The sequence below is a fragment of the Streptopelia decaocto genome (genome assembly GCF_964273445.1).
Source record: "Streptopelia decaocto genome assembly, chromosome: 1".
Lineage (NCBI taxonomy): Eukaryota > Metazoa > Chordata > Aves > Columbiformes > Columbidae > Streptopelia > Streptopelia decaocto.
In genome coordinates, this window is record NC_138663.1 from 66,050,129 (window position 1) to 66,075,242 (window position 25,114).

The 25,114-nt window shown below is 41.0% G+C and overlaps 1 protein-coding gene across 10 annotated transcripts in view; it reads right to left on the minus strand.

Moving 5' to 3' along the window:
• WNK1 (WNK lysine deficient protein kinase 1) overlaps nucleotides 1–17,304 on the minus strand; it is a 106,827-nt gene extending 89,523 nt beyond the window's left edge. For all 10 annotated transcript variants that reach the window (XM_082043152.1, XM_082043159.1, XM_082043160.1 and 7 more), the window contains exon 1: nucleotides 15,584–17,304. In XM_082043152.1, the coding sequence (XP_081899278.1) occupies nucleotides 15,584–16,369 (786 nt within the window). In that variant the 5' untranslated portion in view covers nucleotides 16,370–17,304. The remainder of the gene's footprint in view (nucleotides 1–15,583) is intronic.
• Between the last annotated feature and the right edge of the window lie 7,810 nt (nucleotides 17,305–25,114).

The window sequence follows — 25,114 nt, forward strand, 5'->3', positions numbered from 1 at the left end:
TTGATGACTCCCAGACTCTCAAACTGTAAACCTGACACTAAACTATAAAGAGGCCATTCAGATGAGGTTCCGGATGGAAGATTTCCTAGTGCTTTGACACCAAAACAAGATCACATGCCAATATATGGCTCAAAAAAAAAAAAAAAAAAAAAAAAAGGAACATTTTTCAGAATGACCTATTCCAGACAACCTATTTTATAGAAAGTCAAAACAGGAAGAATTGAAGTCCACCATGATTCTGAATCAAGGAAGATGCAGACTTTTTAACATTAACATATCTATTCATAAGCACTACTAATACGTCAAGAAAAAGCACACTCTCAGTTCTCATAATCTAGACCAACCACATGGATTCAAACACAGTAGTTTTCACTGAAGGACACGTGTGATTCAAAGGACACAAAATCCATATTAAAGGACTCCACAACAGCTTCAGCCTCCCTAACTCCCACAAACTCCAGACCTCTGAAGCTGCGAATCACCTCTTTCATACCAGCTACAAGGGCTTCTATTGCACATATACTGCGTTAGTGAGCTCTACAATCCGAAGAAAACCATTTCTGAAACACAATATACCTGGAAGCAAAAGTGAGATCTATTCAGACAAAGCAACTCGACCAGACAATGGTTTAGGGTTTTGGAGGGTACTTTTGTTTTGGCTTTTTTGAGTTTGCTGAGGCCCAAAGAGACTAGGACCTAACAGTGTGATCAATTGTATTTATTGTTCCATTGTATAAAAGTGTTAACTATAGACATGAAACATATCTTCAAGTACCCCTTTGAAATAGAAAGCTTTTTAAAGCAGTAAGAACAACTCCTCTCAAGGTTCAAGAAACAGGCAGTTCAACTAAAACATGGCCCATTTCCCTGGGGTTTTTTTTGTTTGGGTCTTTTAATTTTTACTCTTTTTTTTTTTTGATCGATTGGGTTTTTTTGTTAGCACAAGTCTGTAGTTATTGAAACTTTCTGTTTTATCTGTAATTCAGTTTCAGGCCTATACACTGCAGTGTTCACTACTAAAGAACTACAACCTTGCTTTACATTAGTTTTCTGCAGAGCAGCTATTTTAAGTTAATGACCATACCAATTCTCCCATTAAAGTGGGTTGTTTGTTTTGGGTTGGTTTTTCTTCCTCAGTCACGTACTTAGCACTCAGGATTTTTATGGCACTTTGTTTCACATTATGCTCAGCAGCCCATGCAACACATTGCCTTTTGCAACCATATAGCCAACAGTCACCAGCAGACTTCCACTCCCCCTTTCTCAATATTATTGGAATAAATCAAGGCTCATTTGCACATAGATGGCAGCAAAAACCCTCTGCAACCTGCAAAGTCAAGTTAACTCCCTTAATTATCAGTGTCAAGTAGATTTATTATGGATCTTATTACACTTGATTCATTGTTAGCTAGGATCACATCAGGTATCTCAGCCTTTTTGCTAGAAATCCATATGCAAACACAGACTGAGGATTATCAAATGGCCAAAAGACCACTGAGTAATAGTCTGGAGAAATGTTCTTACTTAATAAAACTACAAAAGGAAAGGATGTAATGAGAAGATTTCAGAGCAATGCTTTTAGTTACTTTAGGACAGCATCAGTGGCTGAAACATTATATTAAGAGGACTTCTGTAATGCTCCAGAAGAAGAATTATAACTCCAGCTTAAAAAGGAATTTGCATTTAAGTGGTTCAACTTCATTTTTTCTTCTTCTTTCATTCAGTCTAAAACTGCTTCTAATGGTCTCACATTACAGCTATATTTCAAGTCAGAGTAATGCTTACAGCCCTCTAAACTAACAATATGGTCACCAACTTGTGATCCCAGTGACTCCTGATAAAACTCACAGCTGTTGGACTGAGTATTTATATATGAAACAATTGACGTATTTCCATCTGGTCTTCATGACGAGGGTGACTGCATATAACGGCAAGTCACTACTCCTTCCAAACAAAACTCAGGGAAGAGGAAAGGGAAACTGCTGAGTTGGACTGCCCTTGACCCATGACACAAACAGACAACTCAGCTGTCACTTATGTTTTGGTCATTTGAGAAGCAGCAGAAGGTATATCTGAAGTGAGACACTCTATTCAGCTGAAGCTCCATCTAGTCCATGGATTTTTTTTTTCCACTTCCTGGAAAGAGATTTGGCTTGAGAAGGGAGGAGGGGGAAGGCAAATTCCCAAGAGAACTGTAAGCACATTTCCACGGATAAGATTGATTTACCAGCTGGAAAATCTAAGTTTGGAAGAAGGCAGCTCCAGGAGTCAAAATTTAGATTCAGGTTTTAACCATAGTCTTTATTATTTTACATAGAGTAGCCAAAGACAGACAGAGGTACAAAATCTGCTTTATTCCAGAGGGCAGGGGGTGAGAAAAAAAATTTCCTCATTTTGCCTGATGGCTTATGCAGGGAACACAGGAGGATTGAGGAAGGCCAAAGTTAAAATATAAAGCAAAAAAACAACATTGGCAATGACTGATACAGCGTTTTGTTGGCGAGGGAGGAATGAGAATACTTCCTGAACAGGTAAGAAGCAAGAACAATTACCATTCCCACACAGGAACAAGAGAAACAAAAGATACCATTTCCCTGAATATTATTGCCAGAGAAGATAAGGACAGAAGTCAAAGGGAAAGTGGAAAATATTTTTCTACATCATCAACCAAGTCATTCTTTCCATTCTAATTCCAATGCCAACTTCCTCAGATTTCATACTCCTCTTAAAACATCATCATGCTTCCAGCCTGCTGCCTTTTATCTGCACTCATCCACACCAACCCAGTTAACATGCATATCAGTTGAGTCATTATCTGGTATTTATCAGTGATTTTAGATAGAGTAGGTGCATTCCATCAAATTTTACAAGTCTACCCAAACCATGTGGTTTGTCGCAAAAAGTTATCAAGATCAGAAGTTGAGAAACATATACTCTTGTATGTGATACAACAGTAAAAAAAAAAGAAAAAAAAAATCACACAAGCAGCATGCTTTAGAAATTCAGTATTATCTTATAAGCTGCTGCATTAGAAGCCACAACTGTTTTCTGATAGAGGTCAAACCACTAAAGAACTGTAGTGAAGCAAACCCTCAGTTAAGCAATTTGGAACACCAACCAGTAATTTGCAGTAATAGTAAGTAACAGAGGCTACCACAAAAAGAATTTTGGGAATTATTTTACTGATGTTGAAAGTACAGCTAGCTGCTTTAGCACAGCTGATCCTGGCATACTTCCTTTGGTTAGCATGACCTAATGTAAAGCTACTTAAGCTTTCTTCACAAAACTGAACCATTTCTTTGCTTCACCATTTGAGAAAATTACTGTTTGCACTAGTGTTTTCTTATGTGAAAAAGGACTACCTGCATTCCTGCAGATTGTTCTGAATCAGTTTATCAGCAAGCTCAAATTCAAACCCCATCACTTGGATGGTTTAAAATCTAAGGATGCTTTCTCCCAGATGCCAAAGAATATTCAGATTTTAAAGTATATCTTAGAAAACAGATTCAGAAAGCTTTCTAGAATAGGTAATCATGTCCCACTAACTAGGCCACAGATGCTGTTTTGGGATAGAACATAGAATCACAGACATCTAGGCTGGAAGAGATCTTTAAAATCATTGAGTCCAATCTGTAAACCAAACATTGTCTCTCCAGTTCCAAAAAAAACCTCAAACACCTAAATTATGGTCAAATGTTTTACCTTTGAGGCTAAATGTGTAGGTTTATCATCTATCACAAAATACTAAAAACCCCACAACAAGTAGCAACAAAATGCTCATCATGACTGGCTGCTGCCCTTACAAATCTCAAAGTCTGAATACATGCATAAAATGACTTTTTCATGTTCATGTAAATTACATATACATTTAATCTGTGTCTGTAAAAAACTGAGAAACTGAAGTATGCCAACAGGAGGTAAGTTATTGAATAAGATATTACTAAACTAAGAATACAGAGAGGTATTTGGCAAAAACAATATAATACAAATACTAATGATACTTAATGAACTAGCCACTCATAGTAATGGAAATTTTCAGAATCAATTAATTGTTTAAATTTGCCTTGTCCCAAAACCTTAAAATTCATGTCATGTACATCCTAAGAAACAAGTCTTTTTTTGCTATTCCTCACCTTTATCTTGTAAATGCCTTTTCAACTTTTAAGGTTCCTTAGAATAAACCACTTAATTCCACAGATTAGCAACAGATTTGAGAGTCTCCACCACCACCAAATCGAACTTCAATTCTGCTTAGTTTCCTGGGATTCACCCAATTTGAGATGCAAGATTTCATACTGGATGTGAGGAAGAAAATGACTTTTCAACCCTAGTTCCAAGATACAGACAACATAATTCAAATAGGAAAAACAGCCAGTTAAGTGCTCTTATATACATGTCATGTTCAGTTGGATTGATGTGCCATAATTTGTGCTGTATTACTACCCTCTCCATACACACAGTTCCACAACAAGCCCACTTGACGCACCTATGCAAACTCCTTGGAAAGTCTAGGGACACCAACTATAAGAAAAATGACCAGTCTGTCAAAAAAGAAAAAAAAAAAGTGAACAATATATTAAGCTATATTAGTCTAACCTGACTGTTCCAAGTTTTGCTTTATATGCATGCTACCTGAATAAATCAAGAAACTTACTTGGACAAAATTGTTTCCATCACTAACACCCAGATAGAAGGGACAAGTTACAGACTATAGGACCATTCTCAAATGGTTGCATTACAATCTAAAGCAACTGGAAATATTTGTTCTCCTACACAGACAGAAAAAAAAAATGCAGTCCCTAAACAACAGGATGTTAACTACTTACTTGTTCTGTATATAAAACTTACTTCAAGCAAAAATGGAACTCAAACCAGAATTCCCTGGGATCTTGTCAAGTTCTGCAAATGCAAGATGACTACAACTTGAGAAGCCAAAATTCCTCATTTTACTCCTCAGAATTCTCTTTTGTGTTTTTTTTTTTGTTGTTGTTGTTGCTGTTTTTGTTTTTTGCTGCAACCACCAATAAGCTCTGAACATTCAAGCAGGTAGTCTACAAAGTCAAAGGGAACTCATAGGAAACACATGCATGTTTTCCTAGAGGAAATCTGAGTATTTTAAAAAAGAGTTTTTAAATGGCAGATCTTCAGGTATAGACCATACACAATCTAGTAATGTACTACAGCATTTAAGTCTTCAGCAGCAACCCAGAGTCTCTTCACTATTGGGTTGTTGTTTGGGTTTGTGTTTTGGTTTGGGTTTGGTTTTTTTTTGTTTATTTGGGGGTTTTTGTGTCTGATTTTTGTGGGCTTTTTTGTTTGTTTGGGTTTTTTGAGTTGTTCTGGGTTTTGTTGTTTTTTTTCTGTTCCTGAGGGTAAATACTGAATGTCTCAAATATGTTCAGGCTTGTGTAACAAGATCAGCAAAAGGTATCATACCATCACCTGAACTAGCTCACAGTTGCCATCAAGAGGCAAAAAAATTCAAATTTAAGTGTGTAATTTCCGCCACCCTCCCCCACCCAGGTACAGACAACCTGAAATGCATTTAGCTTTTGAGCAGTTGCCTGCAGAAAAAAGCTCAAGCTGCATACAAAGGAAGCAGAGAAAAACCACAGAAAAAGCATCCTAAAACTAAACTTAAAATCTTATTTTTGTATCAGACATTTCTGCAGTTTCACCATTTTTAGTACGCTGTTCCTGGAAAACCTAACAACTCACTAAGTCCCAAATCATGATAAATGCAAATAAAAAACATGCCCCCAAATGCCAGTCTACATACTGATAATATCTACTTGTCTACATTCAGAAAGGGCAACATTAAAAAAAAAAAAAAAAAAAAAGAAAAGAAGAAAAAAAAACAATCACTTTTCAGACAGTATTTCTAACTGTATGATACTTGTCTGAATGGACTGCTTCTCAACAACTCTCCAAGCATAGTCTCACTTACTGTATTTTTTCTTTAGGGAAGACTGAAAGACTGAGTCCAAGCCAGCTATAGCAAAACAGTGCATATTAAGTTAGCATCTTCCACTTTTATATAGATACACAACTTACATTTCCTAAATGAAAAGTATACTGTAAGCAGCTGAAGAAAGAGACAAACCCAAAACAGTTTTATGTTGGAAAATATCAGTAGGAATAAAAGCCTCACTAAAAAGCAGCAGATTTGAAAACAGGCATGGCAACATTTTGTGACACTTCAGCAAAACCTGCTAATGGTTCAGAAATTGCCATTAACAGATGTATATTACATAAGCATAGACAGATTTGCAGATCCTTAAGATAATAAGCCTGGATTGCTGAAGCTTTTAATAGCAATACTTGTGGGTTATTGTTTGTATGTCATTAGTCTTTGCCAGGATAGAAGCAGTCAAAATACATTCAGATTGGGGTCATAAACTTGCCAGCAAGTCAGCCAAGCAGAAACAAGTCACAAAGTTATTCTAAAAGAAGAAAATGTCCAAAGAAAACTGGGTAACACCATCACTTGGATACTCTTAAACCATGATGAGACTGTATTAACTAGCCAAAACAAGATAAAATGCACTTTATTGCTGGTATCAACTTAGTACTATCTTGTGTTTAGCTCATCATTCCTATATAGCTGACTCAGAGTTACTCCAATTACAAAGAGATCAGTGTTCTTATTCTTCCCAAATTCCTCTACGAGGTGGTAATAAACTCTTAATCAGTTAATGATTTTTTTTTCCACTTGTAGCTTTTTGCTTTGTTGCCAGCCCCAAATCCATTAACAGAACCCACTATCTTCAGCTACTGATATAATGAAATTAGGAATGTCTGAAAGATGATCCAAAATAGCTAAACAGGAACAAAGCTTCTCCCTCATATAAAGGGTCTAATAAAGCTTATTTTACACACCACCTGCTGTCCTAAAGCATAAAAATGTTCACTGTATAGTTATAGTTTCTATCAATAACTGCTTATTAGCACTTCTCAAATTTGCAAAATCTCCCTCTTTGATTTAATCTCACTGGTAACATGCTAAAAGCAGTCCTCATGAAATTAAAATACTTTAAAACCACCATAGTGATCTTGTCCTGAGAACACGTATTCCAGAGAACTGCTGCCCAGACTAGCGCCAATAGATGAACCAGATGATTGCAGAATCAAATTCTTGGGCATACTGAGTACAAAAACAAATGGTATCCCCTACTTTAAAACACACAGCCCTGGCTAAAGCATTAGTTCCAGTGTCATTGACAGATCATTTAAAAGCTCATATATATTTCAGTTACGAGACAGATGGTCATCATAAACATACTTCCTGCAGGATTTCTAAACTAAGAATGCAGGTAGCAGTCTCCAAAAAATCTGTTTATACCTAAAATGATAAATCCAAGCTTGGAAAGTTTGCCCCCTCAAGTGATTTAGAATGTGTTATCCTTGTAAAAACTGCTTACTGCTTTATGTAGTTATTACTATTTAGAACAACTTCTGGAAGACAAAAAAAACCACCAACACAAGTCTATTTTCTAGCACATTGCAGTTTCCTTTGCTGAAAAATAAACTAAGAGCATGCCAATTTGCTTGTGAGCCACACAAAGTAACATACTGCTAGGAATTACCCAGGCAAATCCAAAGTGCTTCAGAATAATCTGGGTATGTGTAATGCACCTGTCATCACCTGGTGAAAAGTTCAGAATATGTTTGAGAACCAAATCCTAATTCTTCTGGTCACTGTATTGCATCCCAGGGGTTTGCTGTTGTTCTTCTCCTTGGTTTTGGTTGGTTGTTTTTTTTGGTGGTTGTTTTTTTTTCACTCTGGCTTACTAGAAAAAAAGATGACTTGGCAACACCTGTGACGATCTTGTTCCAAATATCTCCTCTTGGGTTAAGAGGATAGCATCACATGGCACAGATCATTAACACAAAGTTTATCCTTTGCTGCATGGAGTTAAGGAATATTCTGCAGGTTGTGGCCATTAAACAAGGAGAAAGCTTCCTTTCTGAAGGATTACCTCAAGTGAGCCACAGACTCAAAATCCTAGTCACCTTTTCACTTCCTCTGGCTCTTCCAAGGGGAATAATGAGGGCAACAAAAACCACACATTGAGAAGTGCTGGTATGACAATTTCTAAATCTGTCAAGGAAGTTGGAAGTAAGGCAGAAAGAAGGATATCTGTAGTATCTTGACCAGAGACACTCAAACACTGTTTGACTTTCAGTACATAGCCTGAATCATTCTCAGAGTCAGCTAAAAGAAAGTCCTGGGGACCATAAGCAGCTTCCACAAAAATACTTATTAAGTCAGTATAAAAAGTTGAGTCTCATTTGTTAGGACAAGAATTTTAACATCATATTTCAAAAAATTCTCAGATGCCTCATGTTTGACAAAAGCCTCAGCTACTCTGAGAAACCAATTTTCAAGCAGCACTACAAATGCAGCTATTTAGAATAGGCAACATTGCAAGTATACTAGAAAAGCATTTTTCCAGACATAGAGGGAACACATTATGATCAAGTTAAAACCATGGAATCATTATCTCAAGTTTTAAGAGTTGAAAACAGTAACTTTCTACCATTTGCTATTAAAATAAACACACATGCTCTGCCAAGAGAAAGTGTTATGCCTAGCTGCAGAAGCACTGCAAACTTCCATGACATTTGTTCTTTTCCTTATAGCTCATATGTTACAGCCACTATGCCATTTTTCATAAGTAATAACTCTCAAGACTAAGACAAGCTTGCAGATGTGAACTTAAAGATTGAAACAGAAAAATACTCAACTTTTATTTCAACTCAACCATGATTTGGAAAAACCAATTAGTGACCTCAAAAAAAAAAAAAAAAGGCTGCTAATCTTTACAGGAAACGAGAGTTTCTGAAGAGATGCATGACAGGAAGCATCAAGGCTGCCACTGCTTAGCACAAACTTTGCCACATGCAGTATGGAGAATGTGAGTGACAGAGCTGTGCTGAGCTGCTGGTATGAAACAAAAAAAAAAAAAAAAAAAAAAAAAAAAAGAGAGAGAGAAAGAAAAACAATGACAATAAGGCCCAGAGGGATGTTGCTACTGAATCTACACTGCACTGTGCACTGCATCCATGGAGACTACCACAGATCTATTACTGCTTGTTTTATTTATCACTCTGCTCAACAGTTCTCAAAGGACTCTATTCAGGATATCTCCAGGGAGTTTTATCAGGTGGGGTTTTTTTCCCTCCCATTTCAAAGAAAGATTATAGTCCTAATACTATTTCTTAGACCTCAAAAGTTTACTTATGAAGTTAAGCGTTTTTACTTTAAACTACAACAGCTCAAAACAAATCTTATTTAAAAGATTTAAGTCAGCAGCTCTCAAACCTACCTGAACCGGCAAATAAGAACCTGTTTATTTCCATAAGAAATGCTGCATTTTCTGAATGTACTCATCCGATGATTTTTTTTTTTTGCCTCACAACCAGCCAGTTACAAATTGAACGACAGCCACCTCCAAAACTGATATCCCTTTGAGGTAAGATTATTTTCCTAAGTAGAGGTCTCCTAACAGCTGCAACTCCAGAACGTACTTTAAAGCTCCCTTCTCTCTTTCAGGGTCACCTTTGTAAAGTCTGAGGGAGCCCTACCACTGTTTAAACTTCTGCAGGTAATTAGTCTGGCTCCTTTCCCATGTCATTTATCAAGCTGTCAATTGTATCAATTACAGCAGAAACACTCAAGAATACGGCTGGTTTTTGTTCTTTAGCCAAAGGAGAAGTTATCTCATCAGATATCTGAAGCCAGTAACTACCAGTAACTTGTTCTGCCCTATGACATGAAAAAAAACACAAAAAATTTAGACTTTACTGTACAAAATTTCAAGCTCCCTATGCATCCACACTTGAAGACACTTGGAAATACAGCATAACCTGAAAGGGTTATAAAAAGATTACACACTTACAGTTTTACACATTTTTGTTTTCAATACTTTGGAATTTGTAGAGCTAATAAGGAATGATGTTCATAGAGATTGTCACATACCTGTATTAACCTATATTTGTGACAATTATGCATCTGACCCAGATGCAGTCATCGAGCAGATGAACATTGCTACTGTGACAGTAGTTGTAGCCACATACAGTTATTCTCAGACTAGCGGGATATCTTAAACACTGATGTGAAGTACAAGGTAGGCAAGGGAGTCACCATACTGGATTAGACTTGAGCTTGACCCCTTTCAGTAAAAGTTTTATAAAATATATTTTTAAATATTCAGAATAAAACCACAGTTAGAGCTTTCAAAGAACATATATTTGTTTCAGCATGCTCACTATTCTTCCAAAACTATCAGAATGTAATAATTTTCCAGTAGCACTTAACAGAGATACAGTTCCAGATACACACTCTCCAGCTTTCCCTCACTGCACAAATGTTTTGATCTGCTTTTCCATTTTGCTTTAATGCAGCCATACGATCATGCATCAGAGCTAGCATCTTTGCAGTCCGGCCTCCTAGTGAGCAATATGCAACCAGCTTTAAAAAAAAAAAAAAAAAACACTACAGGATGCCACAGTTATGTGATACAAGACCTTTTTTGGTTGTCAGACTTGAATGTGCAACTTCTCTAACATTCCTAGCTCAGTCTAAAAAGCAAAGAAGTTTTTAAGAATTATACTTTGACTTCAGTAAGTTGATATTTATCATGGTGAGCCTGCAGCAGAGTCTATACTCCAGAGTAGATAAACTACATTCCACTGTTGTCTGCTGACCTAAAAAAAAATCAGTATTGAATATAGCTTTAAGTCTAAGAGATAAAGATTGGTATAGTCAAACCTGAAATGTCACTAAAAGTGAAGATACACATAATATCCAAGCAACTTCCTGTACTGTCAGTTTCAAGCTAACTTCTACACATTGTTACAGTACAGAAAAATTCTGACATATGGAAATATGATTTAGCACCTCACTACTTCCTGTAATAAAGTGATGACCACAGCTGCATTTTTACCAGAGCGCAATACAGAATCTCATGATTCACATTTGGTTATGGCATTATGTTTGTTCTCAACTGTTTTTTCATTTCTACTGCCTATGTAAAGAAAAATCCATTTGTAAGTTGCAGTACCCGTACACTACACTTTGTCCATAGATAACAGTCTGCAAAAGAATTGCATATGTGTAACCTACACAAGTTTATTACTCGGAAGATTTATAACTAAAGGTAACCAAACTCACATTCAGCTTCCCCTCAAAGTAGTAACGAGTACAACATACTCTTCTTGCACCACTTCCAGCTCTCAAACTCATTTCTTACCCCCAGAAGCTCTATCTCACTTAGGGACAGCCCTCAACCTCCTTCTACCCTTCAGCAGCTCACATGAAGCCAGAGTCAGAGTGACATACCAGGAAGAAGATGCATTTGTGAACTGTAACTGCTGACTGATCAACCTACCCTTTCTGTCAAAGAAATGCAAAGGACAGGAGTGACATAGCACATCCCAGACAAACAGTGCTGTTCTCCAGTGCACACTGGAATGCATTTTCAACTAATGTAAATATCTTCTAATAAGTTTCTAAATCATGCCTCCTCTAAAAGAAGACAATGTCCAAATGAAAGAAGATACATCTTCAAATGCCTGACAAATACGCAGTTCAAAAGATAATCCAATTTACCTTCCATATCATCAAGCACACTTGAATATTTGAAAAGTTACTGATTTGCGTAACAGAATCCAGAGCAACAATTGTAGATGTAAGATTCTGCAGTCCAGCAAGTGACTGCACCACCCTGCATTGTTATGTAAACCAAAAATTAAATGACTGCCTTGCATTAAAACCAACTCAAACAGGGCCTCAGAGGATGACACATTACCCCTAAGATTTGGCTTTTATGGTCAGCTATGTGACTCTTGCTACCTTTGACACAGGAGTATTATTTTGCATAGACAAACTTTATGCAACAGGAAAAGGCATCATATTTTAGCCACAGTCTTACCTAAACTGTACAGAGGTGACAAGAGACTCACTGCTCAGAAATCTAATTTAAAAGACTAACCAGTAACAACTGTACAGGAAGAGTTATTTTAAATTACAGTAGAAAACAGTGGTAATAACCACTTTTGTCGACTTCTACCTACTTAAAGACCATTAAAGCAGCAACCTTAACTACTGCTTCACACAATTTAGGAGATGTGCTAATGACAACAGTAGGAGGCACACTTGACTCAGAAGAACCAGAGTTGAGATGAATATATACAATGGGAACAAAAGTGTTTGAAAGCTAACACTACACTAACAATTTCCTTGCAGTAACTGAAGCTGAGTACTGGCCCTATGCAGTTGCTGTTGAGCTCACAGCTCTACTAAGCTCACAGCATGGCAGGTATTTCACATTTAAATACCTGCACCCAATATTCAAGCTAGCTTCAGTTACAATTTGCTTCATACGGACAGGCCACAAAGTAAACTAGGATAGTCCATCCGTCTCATCTTTGTTAGGATTCTGTTACACATCTATAAGTAACCTTGAAACACTCAATTCCTTCAAATCTCCCCAGCTTCCACAAATCAAGAAAAACTAGTCTTGGCCAGGACCTCCCTTGCAGAAGATACTAAGAACATCATCAGGTCACCTACAGAACTTCAGATCTTTCTCCTTCTATTTCCTCCACAGTTCAGTACATAAGTGTAAGGGGCATCACAATATTCTCCAGAGTATCAGCAGCACCTTGGAAACTCAAGCTGCATTTGGTAAACAGCAACCAGACTCCCTTTGAAAGAAAGCATATTGATCTTCTCAGATTCTACACTTTATCACTACAGAGCACATACATAAAAATTAGGTATAGTTGCATTATTCAGCATTAAAAAGTCATTCTGCCAGGGACTATCACAAAGCCTTCTGTGCTGTCCTCAACCCACAAGATTTCTACTACAGAACTTGCTCCAACAGTGCAGTTTTACTGAGCTGAAAGCAGCTGGCACCTTGCTTCCTTCCAAACAGGAGAGATTTTAAAGAAACCAAAGCATTTGAAGTATGCTAGAAAAGGCTTAAAAGAACATACGCCCAAAGCCTCTGCAAAAGTATGAACTGTTCTCACCCCATTCTGCTATATATCTTGCAATCAAGAACTGTGATACACCTTTATCAACTTTGGACAAGCCATGAGAGGAACAAGTTACTCTGCATAATCATGCTAAGCAGCCTCATTCCAGCAGCATTACAGTAGCACTGTTTAGGAGACTCTAGAGAAGTGGGACACCCCAGGACGCCTATGCTTGCTATCATGAATACAGAGAAGAAAAGCTCTGCTATTGCTAAAGAACACTATTTCAAGACAAATAAAAGTAACCATCAGTTAGTTACGGTTAGCGCAATAGAGCATGCAGAAAATAATTCATATTTCCGTGATAAAATAATTATGCTTTGAAGGTTCACCAATCCTCAAACCATGGCATTCCGGAAAATCAACAACAACTCTGTTTCAGTCCATCTTCGGGAATCCAGATTGTATTGTGATACAAATCACACATAACAAATATCACTAGCCTGACAACAACTATATTTTCCTAGATAAAGAAGAGGAAGTACCCATCATGCCAATAAATAGCAAGTTTCTCCTTGTATTTCTAGACACAAACAGGACTTAATCTTACAATATTGTACTAGCTGTAGAGTCTAGCTCCCTTAGCAAATACTTTTAACAGCTATACAATTTCTATTGTCATTTCAAACTTGTCATTTTGTATGCAGTCTCCTTAGGAGAGGAAAACTACAGCCTTCAAAATAATTTAACCCACAAGGCACTCCTGTAGTGTAGTTAAACTCCAAGCAAAACATCAAATATTTCCCTCTTAAAAATATTTTCATTCATGCTTTTTATAATGTCATTTTAAATACTACTCAGTAAATTCTTCAATCAACTGAAAGCTTAGCAACATGTCCTTTATAAATAAGCTTCTTTATTAAATTACTTAAAAGAAGATGCCCTTTTAACCAGTTTGTCCACATGGTACTGATGATGTTTAAGACACTTCAACGGAGTAAATGTTAGCAGAAAATGACAGATACCAAACTGACACTAGCTTCTGATCAGTAAGTAAAGTGTGCAGATTAAAATGGATCTCAGGGGTTAAAGTCAAGGAACTCCAAAATTGTAAACATAAAAGTTTCAAATAGAAGTCATATCATTTTGGTGGATTACTAATCTCTCAGTTCAAACTGCACATAAAAAGCTTAAGTGGAGCCCAACACTGGACCATTTCACTTTGATTTTAAAATCAATGCTCAAAAGACCACAACAGCAAGTACATAGGTAGCACAAAAGAGCAGAGAATGCTTAAGGGTCACAAAGAAAATTGGAAGCTTAATTCCACAGTCAGTAAGCACAGAATAATGGCAATAACATAACGAACCAAGACACTGGTAGAATGTTTGAGCAATGACTCAAAAGCAAATATGAATACAAATCTAGAAATTCCTAAATAAATTATCTCAGTTTGACTGGAATAGATACAAAATTGCTTTTGAGAAGAAAAAAGTTTTGGTGTAGTTACCACCATCAGTCACCTGTGACTACCTAACTGCTTAAAAACCCCACATAGACTTCTGGGATTTTGACCCCATGTTCTTTTGTCTGCCCTAAATTGGATGGGAACACACACAATGATAAAGCTATCCTACATAAACCCCTCTATGGATTGCACTGAAACACAACACTGTAAAACAAGCACTATCCTTTTAATTTAATGCTGAAGCTTTGAAAACAAACGAGTACACCAGGTTCCTGGTACTCCAGGCTCTTCCCACTTCTTTTAAGGTTGTTGCACAGCAACCTGCATCCCGGTTATACAAGCTCCGACTCTATGGTACAGAGGGTGTTCCTGTCATTGTTAGACAGGGCTTCTACAGAACTCTGGCTTTGCTCAGGCTAGGAACTTCATAGAAGAGTAGTGTCTTATGCCAGTTTAATCCACCTGTCGTTTGGAAAGATTAAATTTCAGGGCTTGTTTCTACTTTAATTTTTTTTTTTAAAGCTTGAAAAAGGAAACAATTACTTTCTTCCTTTCCTTGTGCCTGTATCTAATGTAAATCTCTAGAACTTAAAATGAAAAAACAGCTTTGCAAAACTAAACGATGTTATGAGCTACATGACTCTGGCTATATTCTAGGGTTACCTCCTACAAGAATCCACTGCTACAAACACATGAAATGTCTACGAAATTAACACTTTAGTAGTTTTTTTTTAAGAAAAACATCTAAGCAAACTTTGGAAAAATTAAGGCTAGCTCAAGCTGACAATCACACATTTTCCCTCAGCATCCCTGAAGCTGTGTACAAGGGTTTTAACAATCCTCCAAGCAACCTTTTGGAGGCATAAAATGCAAGACATTGTAAGAAACAGAACTTTATTACGTTTTCTGATTATAAAACTAAAAAACTCTTCAGAGCACAGTATATTCAAAAAAATTAAAAGGCAAACTGACTCCAAGGAAAGGCTGCACTTTTCTTCCAAAGGAGTGCCTCAGGTAAGGTCTGCAGTTCCCTGTCTGAATAAAGCAGGCCTCCAGTTGATGGAGCACATAGCCTAGCACCTGGGAGAGTGACTGTGCTTTGGTAATTCAAATTTTCATTTATTTTACCTGCAGCTCGCACCAGGCAACTTCCACAGTGGTTTCCGTATCCAGTCCTTTATACACAGTTTTGAAAGAGCCTCTTCCAATCTCGATGTCAAACTTCAGGAAGCGGCCATCTGGGGAGAAGCCCACTGCCTTGGTCTCAAGCTCTTCGATGTCTTCCTGCTGTGTTCTCCGCTCCTCAAATTCCCGGCTGGCAGCTGATGCGCTTCCAGCGGCACTGGTGGGAGGTAGCGCGGTTGTCTCATCCTCCTCCTCCTTGGGTAGCAGTGGGGCAGCATCCTTCGCGGCAGCAGGCTCCTGAGCAGACTGTCCTTGGAGGGGAAGCGAGGCAGGTGGCGGCGGCTGCTGCAGCAGCGAGGGGGCCTGGGCGGCACTGACAGCGATGCAAGAGATCCGGCTGGCACACTCGGGAGGAGAGACCAACGGAGCGGCACTGCCTCCCGAGACAGGTGCCGAGGGCGCTGCGGGCTGCAAGCTGGGTAGCTCCAAGGCCGTAGCGTTGGAGTCGCAGATCACGCTACGGCGGAAGAAGCGGTGCTCGGTGGCTGCCGCCCCTCGGCTGTCCTTGTCCATGGTGTGGCGGCGGCGCCGGTACTCCTCACTACGGCCCCCGTTCCCTACTCCGCCGCCTGCTCCACCGGCCCCGGAGGCTCCGTGGTCGGAAGCGGCGGTTCCCAGCTTTTCCCCGATGGAGCTGTCCGAACTGGAACCGTTCTTAGGCGGCGGCGGCGGTGGAGCCAAGAAGCGAGGGGCCGGGGTGCCGCTGTCTGCGGCGCCCCCCGACATCATGCCCCGGGGGAGCGCTGCTAGGGCGAGGCGGCGGCGGGAGGGAGGCGAGGGAAGGGGCCGGTCACTGAGCGAGGAGCGCGCCTGTCCGCGGCTGCCGTTGCAGCTGCAACAGAGGAGGGTCCCAAGGGCTCCTTACGGCGGAGCTGGGAGGCGGCTGCTGGGGAGGCTGGGCCGGCGGGGTGGGTCCCCGGTCAGTGTCTGCATCCATCCTGCAGCGGGGAGCCGGGCAGCGGGGCCGACATGGAGCACCGGGAGCGGAGACGGGGCGAGGGGATGTGAGCAGCGAGGGGAGAAAAAGCCCGAGCGCCGGGCCCGGGTGGGGCGGGAGGCGCCCTGAGGCGGGCCCTCGACCGGCAAGAAGCCGGTGCCTCACCCGGCTGCTTGAAGGCGAGGGGAGAGCGCTACAATTATTCCCGGGCGATGGGGAGAAAGCGGAGTGGGTCCAGGCGCCCCCGGAGCCCTGTGAGGAGAGGAGGGGAAGGTGCCGGGAGGCGAGGCAGGGAAAGGGGGGCAGGCCCCGCACGCCGGCCGCGAAGGAAGCTGCCGCGCTCAGTCACTCGCACCGGGCGGGGGGAGGCCTGGGCAGGCCCAGCGCCCTCACCCCGGCGAGGGGGCAGGGAAAGGGGACCCCGGGGCTCAGCCCCGCCTCACGGGGGCGCCCATGGCGGCCGCGGCCTTCACCTCCCGGCAGGCAGCCACCGCCCGCGCGCGACCGGGCCGCGCTCCCTCCAACAGCAGCGGACGCCGCTGCCGCCGCCTCGCACGGAGCCGGAAACCCTCCTCCTGCCCCCCGCCCGCGGCTCGCAGCCTCGCCTCACCGGGGGCCGCCCGCCGCCGCCACCGCCACCGCCACCGCTGCCACAGGTAAGCCAAGTCCGGGTGGCGCCCCAGCGCCGCGGCGGGGAGGAGGGAGCCGGAGCCGGCGCGGCCGCCCCAGGGACGTCTCGGCGCTAAATGGCGACGAGAGCCCGAAACCGACACACAGGAGAGGGGGGGATGGGCCAGCGCCGCCGGCCACGCCCCCTTCCGCGCCCGCCCTGCGCACGCGCGCCCGCCAGCGCTGGGCGAGCGGCTCGCCCCCTCCACCCCGAAGCCGCGGGGAGGCGGTGGCTCCCGTCGTGCGCCGCGCTGCGCGCGCAGGCTCACGGGAGTTGTAGTTTCCGATGGCGGCCGGGCGCCTCGCTGGGACGGGCTGGGGGAGTCCCCCCGGTTTCCCCTCGGGGAAGGGAAGGAAGATGCGCCTCGCCCTCCGGGGCTAGGGGATCAATGTGGGGCCAGGGAGCGCGGCTGCCCCACAACTCCTGCTTTTCCCAAAGCAGGGCGGCGGCGGGGAGCGCAGCCGCCCCCTTCTGCCCCCGCCCGGCCCTCAGGAGGTTGCAAAGGCGCTGGGGCTGCTCCCCTTGCTTGTTTCTTCAAGTCCTGTGTTACACCTACTTAATATATTAAATGTTTAGCTTTGTTTTTTCAAACAGCCGTTAAAATTCTTTACCATTGTGGGCAACGATAACTCCATGAACATGAGAAGCATATGAACAAATGAGGGTTTGGGTTTTTCCTTGATTTAGGTCATCCGAAGAGGCACTAATTGGTCAGGCAACCCAAAAAATGCAAATAACTGCCATGTAAATGCGGAATCTCCTTCGTTTAAAATAAACTGAATTTGCAACCTTTGCCCTGAAAACGATCGTTGTTCTCCAGCAATTTCAGTCATGGCTGCTGCCCCTGAGCCAAGACTGTTCAGCAAGAACCCACACGGATGCTGACACAAATCGGGAACTTTCAGGTTAACAAGGCGCTGGCACACACAAGTCATCTACTTTATTTATACCATGTTCCTCTTTTGTATTAATAAACCTAAACCAAGCACTTTCCTTCTTACACGAGCAGTCTTTAGAAGTCAACACGAATGTACTGAAGGTGGAGCAAATGATTTGGTACCAAGTCTTTCAGGCAACTACAAATCAAAAAATATGTTAAAGAAAAAAAATTAGGCTATTTCGTTATGTAAATAATATGTTTTCAGCAAACACACTGGCATTTCAAATACTTTTTAAAAACATACTTTTAAACCAGTAAATCAGAGGAAGTTGTGTGTTGCTGATGTAAGGCCTCAACTCCTTCTGCGCAATGTAACGCAAATGGCCTTTCAGAGCCCCACAGCTCCCAGTCACAAAATACCAATGCAAGCAATTCTCACATACTTGTATTCCTCACATATAAAATTTAATACCGCACAGTAGTCGGAACACCACTGTTTTCTGTACACCTTTCTGTACTACTTACCTTCATAACAACAAAGAAAATCACGATACATCTTCACAAAATGATGATGCTTTGTTGTACAACTCATCAATAAAGTCTTCTGCATGGCTTAAGCCTTCTAGAGATTGCCTTCACTGCAAGAATTTAGTTAGTATATTCATTAGTGTGCCACTCAAACTGCATTGGCACAAGAGTAGACACTCTCCAAAACAATGCTGAGCTAAACAGAGGGATTTCATCAGCAGCAAAGAGCAACCAAGTCAAAATCAATTAATTCATAATTCAATCTGCCATGTCCCTGCTGCACTTCCAGGACCAATGGCACCAGCAATTGACCACCAACATCTCCTCAAGATCCTTGTCTCCCAAGCAGGGTTCAGCTTCACTCAACACTTGGCTACAGGTATTCGTGCATCTCTAGACGCCAGAATGAAAATCCATTTGTAGTATCAGCAGGTATATCCATACTAGGTGCATCCATACTTTATACTGTTAGTAGGACACTGTAGCAGAGCTCCAGCAAGGGCTGGCAACCAAGGCCCCATTACCTACCCTGGTCTGTGCCACTCCATCTTCACCACTGTTGTTGCCTTCTGGAGCTACCTTAAAGCAGAAGTTTGCTTTCCTCCACTGCCAGCTGCATTTTTAGTAACCCTTTCGATGGGATAAGTAGTAGTAGATAGCAAACCTTTCACCAGCTTGGTGCCTGATGTAGCTCCATGAGCCTATACCTGAAATAATACGGTGATAAATCATTCCCTGCAGTGTAAGCCTACAGAGCTATTAGGTGAATTCCACTTGCATCATCAGGAGTTTTTGGCAAGCAGCTCCCAGGTCTGTGCTTAGCCACGTACCATATGATCTACTACAAAAGGTAGATGGGCTGCAGCTGGGAAACCACCACCCTGTGGTCTACACATGTGGTTTAAATGAGACCTTGCGTGTAGCCCTTCTCTTACTCAAGTGCCTTTCACCCATTGTTCTTAAATATATTTTCCCTTAATTAAGGAAAAGCTTTGCAAAAGAGACTTGCAGCCTGGTGGTGCATAGCCACAGGGGGCCTGAGGCAGTCTTCTACTAAAAAATTGTGGTAATTATGTAAAAAGGCACCTCCCCGGTATCTGATCCAGCACATTCCTTAGTATAATACTCCTGAAATTCAAGAAGGTTATACCTCTGAGCCCAGGGTGTTCAGTGCAAGGTCCTTAACATCAAGCTTTTCTCGCTGGCTCCTCTTCTGGGCAGAGACAGGTATAGCAGTCATCTCGGCGGAAAAAAAAAATAATAATAAAAAAATAATTAAAAAAAAAAAATATATATATATATATATAAAATCTGAGCAGCTGACCTGGAGGTGGGAATGATGGATTTTGTCTTCTTTGGCTCTGAAAAATGAGGTGGAATTATATTGGCAATTATATTTCATGTGGGTGTTGTTTTAATTTTGTCATTCTAAAAAAAGACAAGTGTAATAAAGGCTGTGGGCTTGCTTTCCCTTCAATTTTATTTCTTTTAATCTGTAAAACTGTGTTTAGGCTAAATGGAAAATTTCAGTATTGCAGCAAGATTTAATAAAGCATTAAAGTATGTGTATTCTGTGTTTAGAAACAAGTAATCAAAATAGTTTTGGTGCCAGAGTTCCTCAGCCCATTTTCTTTTGCCCATTGCTGTAAGAAACAGAAATAAGGAGCCTGACTGTACTTGAGAAATTACAGGCAAAGAGACTTAAACGATCTTTTGATTAGATCCAAAGGGCTGACACTTAACATACTAAAAATATCCTCCTTCTCTCAAGCCTCTTTTAGTTGCAGTCATCTTGTTTGGAACAATAATAGTTTTTAAAGAATTACACTGAATGAAGTGTGATTTTGAAGTTGACTGAATCAGAAACTTTTTTCCTGTTTTGCTTTCTCCAGTGAAATTTCATTCACTGTTGGCATTCATGACCTGCCCATGTGACAAAGTATTAATGCGAAACAGCTATCCTCTATTTTCTCTTATGCAATACCTTATGCAATACAGAAGGCTATGCCATAATTTTGATGCATGTGATTTTATTCCATAACCTAAGTGCTTTTCAAAGCAAACTGTTCATCTCAGTTTTATTGCACATCACCAGGTTGCAGCTACAGTGCCATGTAACAACAGCAACAATCCACATTTTTTTACAACAAATTATTTTTCCGTGACATTTCTCGAATCTAGGCTTCTGCCACAGTCTTCATTTTTGTTTCTTAACATTGTAAGTTAGTGAAACAAATTGTTTCAAGACCACATGCTCGAGAAATGAGAGTATTCAACTTTCCAGATATCCTGTTTTGCTTTGTTTTTCCACCCAGAAAATAAAATTTAATTGGAAACTTGTTCTTAAAGTCTTACATTTATTTTATTCTTTTCTCTTTAGTGAGGCTTTGTACTTGCAAGTAGCTCTGGAAGACCCATCATTTATGAAAGCATTGTAGCCGTCTCTAGGATCTATGGGCAGGTTAAATCTTCTGACTCTGTAGTAGGTGATCCATCACATGGTGTTGGGTGGTGAGTCCTGCCAAAACCCCTGAACATGAGTAGTCTCTCCACAAGCAGGGACCATGGGCATTGAGAAAGAGCAAGAACTACAGGTCTTACAGGGCTCAAAACTAAACATCCCTCTTTGTGCTCTCTGGGCTTAGAGAGTCTGCTAGTTCTGCAGGAAGACAGGTCCACACTGTGGCCAAGACACCTGAGCAAAGTATGAGCTCTAACTAAGGGACAAGTGAAAGAGGCAGCCAGATTGTACAATAAAGACTAAATCCCAGAGATGATTAATTTATGTGACATTTTTAATTTATTGCTTGAGAAAATGTCAACAACCCTGCACCATAAAACCAGAATGTAGCATGTGCTTCTTCATCAGATTGGAACCTACATTTCCCTTTCACCAACCCGTCCACCCCCATCCTAGCTACTAGAATAGAAAGCATAACTCTTTTTCTTCCCCTTCTTTCACCATTCTCTTGAGCTACATTAACAAATATATTCTAGCCATGGCAAAGAAAAGCGGTGAGAGAATCAGGAAAAGGATATATTGCTGGTTTGTTACTTGTGGGTTTTTTTGTGACCAAAGTACAATTTTCAGTTATATTAATAATGATCTTTAGTCTAGAGCTCAGTGTAGGCTGCACCGCTGGCTCCCTGTTTTTTGTTTCTAATCAACTGTTGTATTTATTAGTAGCCTATCTATTTACCTACATACATATTCTCCAAACATAATCCATTCAAATAAAGTCAAACAACAGGAACATCATGAAAGGACATTTAAAATGACTCAAAAAACACTGAATTTTATCAGAGATGAGACTCAGTTATTGTTCATGCACTATTTCAAACTGTAGCAAGCCATAATGACAGGTGCTGTGGCCAAATTTAATGTCATACCTATTATGGGCAGAGGAAAATAATTGCTTACTTCATTCTTTATGTTATCTTCGTGGCTGTTCTTGCAACGTTTCTTTACACAACAAGTTTTTGAAGTATTCTAACAGTGAGTAAGTGTTGTGGGAGCACAGTTATTTGCTGAAATCAGCATTGCGTTCTTCCTCTTTCTGTGTCTTTATTCATTGCTCAGGATGCCTCATTTATCTTTTTTCTCTCTAAGGCTTTAGGGAATTCTACACTTCACAGCAGTGTCATAACACTTCTAAAGCAGGCACAGAAGCAGGGGCACTGCTTTAATAAAGAGGAGCTGTTTGATGAAGGTGGGTGGAGGGAAGTGTGAAAAAGGTGGGGATGCTGTGTTTGCAACTGAATCTGTTAGCGATGCTGTGCAGCAGTCAGCCTGCCCTGCTTGCTGTTCACTGCTCACAAGCTGATGAAAATCAATCGCTCTCACAGCAGGTCTAGTCCTGCTCCACTCTACATCAAAGTACAAAAATAAAATACTACTCACTTTAGTCAAACCAGAAGCAGGCTTATAGCCCAGCATAAAGAACTTCCTCATGTCCTTCAAAAGCACAGTCTGGTCCAAATGCAAAGCATTAGTCTGTTCCTATGTCGTTTCTCCCAGCTGTGGTACTGGAAGGTGCTCATCATTTCTGAAATGTGTTGAGCATTACAGAAGGGTAATGGGTGCTCTTCACAGCCACTGACATCCAGGAAGGCAAGAGCACTCAGCCTCTCATGGCAGGGCTCAACACCTTGCAGAACCAAGCCCTTGATAAGGCAGGAGCCCTAAAGAAAAAGGGAACATGTGATCATTGGGCTGAAAGGAGCAGTATAAATCTCAAGTAACTTCCTCAGATCACTTCTCTCCTTGCAAAATACTTCGGGCAAGGGGTGATCGGCATGTTGTGCATGTTACAGAGCTGTATGCTTGTGGACTCAGTCAGCTGGCCCCTCTTGCAGTCTGTGGGGATCAGGAGCAAAAGCACAAAGTTGAAACGTAACATAATCTGGCAACCGTGGCTCGTGCATGGCTACCTTAGTGGTTTGTCAGTAGCAAAAGTGTTTATTGATGATATAAGCACGCTGGTATTAAAAGTAACTTACATCAACGCTTGTTACCTGAATGACCTCTGCTGCACATGTGCAAAATTTTCACACTCATGTAGTTTCAGTGGTGTAATTACAGTCTAATGAAAAAATATCCAGTGTAAACAAGCTCTTGGGGACCACTGCCAGATGACACAGGTCAGAGAAGCTCTCATGTTGCTCAAATCAGTGTCCAAGGCTGGGCAGAGAATCAGGGAGCTGTGGCTGCCTCAAAGACAGCACTAGTTCTTGTGCTGCACATGATCTAAAGTGAAGCACTCCAGGGAATCTACTTCATGTTTATCAGAGATCTCATGAGGCTGTTGAGTGTCTTAAAGCTCCAGGTGAGAAGGGAGAGAAGATCTGGGTGGATTTAAAAACTAAGAAAAACTAGAAAAGGTTTCCGTTTCCTTTTCATCCATGTGATACTGCCTAAATGCAGACACAACAGTGATAGGACTGTCATAAATTGTTGATGACTAAGTCCATCACAAAACATCAGCCTCTCCAAACTAATGAGGTATGCAAGAACTCATTGAGTAGCCTCAAATAAAGCAGAATGGAAGTTCATAGCTCAACTGTCTTTGAGATGTGACACAAATGGATTTAGAAGCATCTCATGTATATATATGACACTTCGATTTTAATATCTTTCTGTGAGAAACAGCTTGTCCAGTTCATCCACCTTTGATACCAACCCAGTGGTTCTGCAGTTTCAGTCCCGAAACATCAGTATTTTAAAATATTTCTGTTTCATATTCTTGTTCTCTGAAAACAACTTCCACTTATTACATATCCCTTCACAAACTATTATCTGCCACCAATAGCTAGAAAGCAAAGATGTTGCCTGGTGGGAACACAAACATCACGTAAAAGTCCAGACTATGAAGTGATGTCTTTCTGCTGAGACAACTGCTCAGCTGCCTTAGGTAGATAGTACAAAGCCTCAGAAAACAGATGTGTTTAATACAGCCATGGTTTCAAAACTTTCAGCTACGCACAGATGAACTAGAGAGACTCTCTACAGCAACACCAGTATAAAGGGCAAATTATTAAAACTTTCTGATGAGTCACTCATTTCCTGTAGTTCGCTCCACCCTCTTTGGGATGCAGTGCTGAACTTCTCCTGGTGCCTGCAACCCAAGCCATCAGCTCTTTGCTGGCAGCACCCTGTATCCTCATCAGTAGCCTCTCTACTGTGGCTGGAGATGGGCACACAAATGTGCATTGTCGGCACCCAAATCTGCCAGCACTTCAGCCAGGAAACAGTACTTAGTCCTATGAACAGTCCCATTGACATTTTGCATTGCACACAGCAGTAAGTGTGTGAAAGATCAGGTTCTTAGTGATTGTGTGATTACAGGTACAGCAGTTAAGATTCAAAACAATGCAGACCCTGGAAATGCAAATCATTCTGGTCTCTCCTAAAGCACTAAAAATCTCCAAATCAAACATCAGTACCTAAAATTAGATCCACAGTCAAGTGACAGAGATTACACAACATTCATTACAGTGTTTGCCAGGATTTTCAAGCAGAAAAGACCCAGAAGGAAATATAGATCCAATCATTAGGACTTCTAATATCACAGTGAGTAAATTACTTTTTAAAAACATCTTGCATTACAGGGAATATATAATCTCAGGGGAACCAGGCAGTCTCTGAGCAGCTTACACATTTGGCAGCAGCCCAAGATACCATGAGGCACAAATCACGCAAATGTCTGAGTTTGTGTAAATTCTGTGCTCAACATCTGCATGAGCTTTCTTCCTAACTGTAAAAAAAATCCTAGCTGATTCTTTGTTTCTTTACCAAAATTCAAACATCATATATGTTATCAGACAAAGTGTGGTTATTCCTTGAATCTGAGTCTTTCATGTCCCCTCGTTCTACCAGATATGTAACATCACACGTTAGATGCTGTATTGACAGCCAATTGCAACGTAAAACCAACAAAAAGGAGGACAATTAAAATGCTG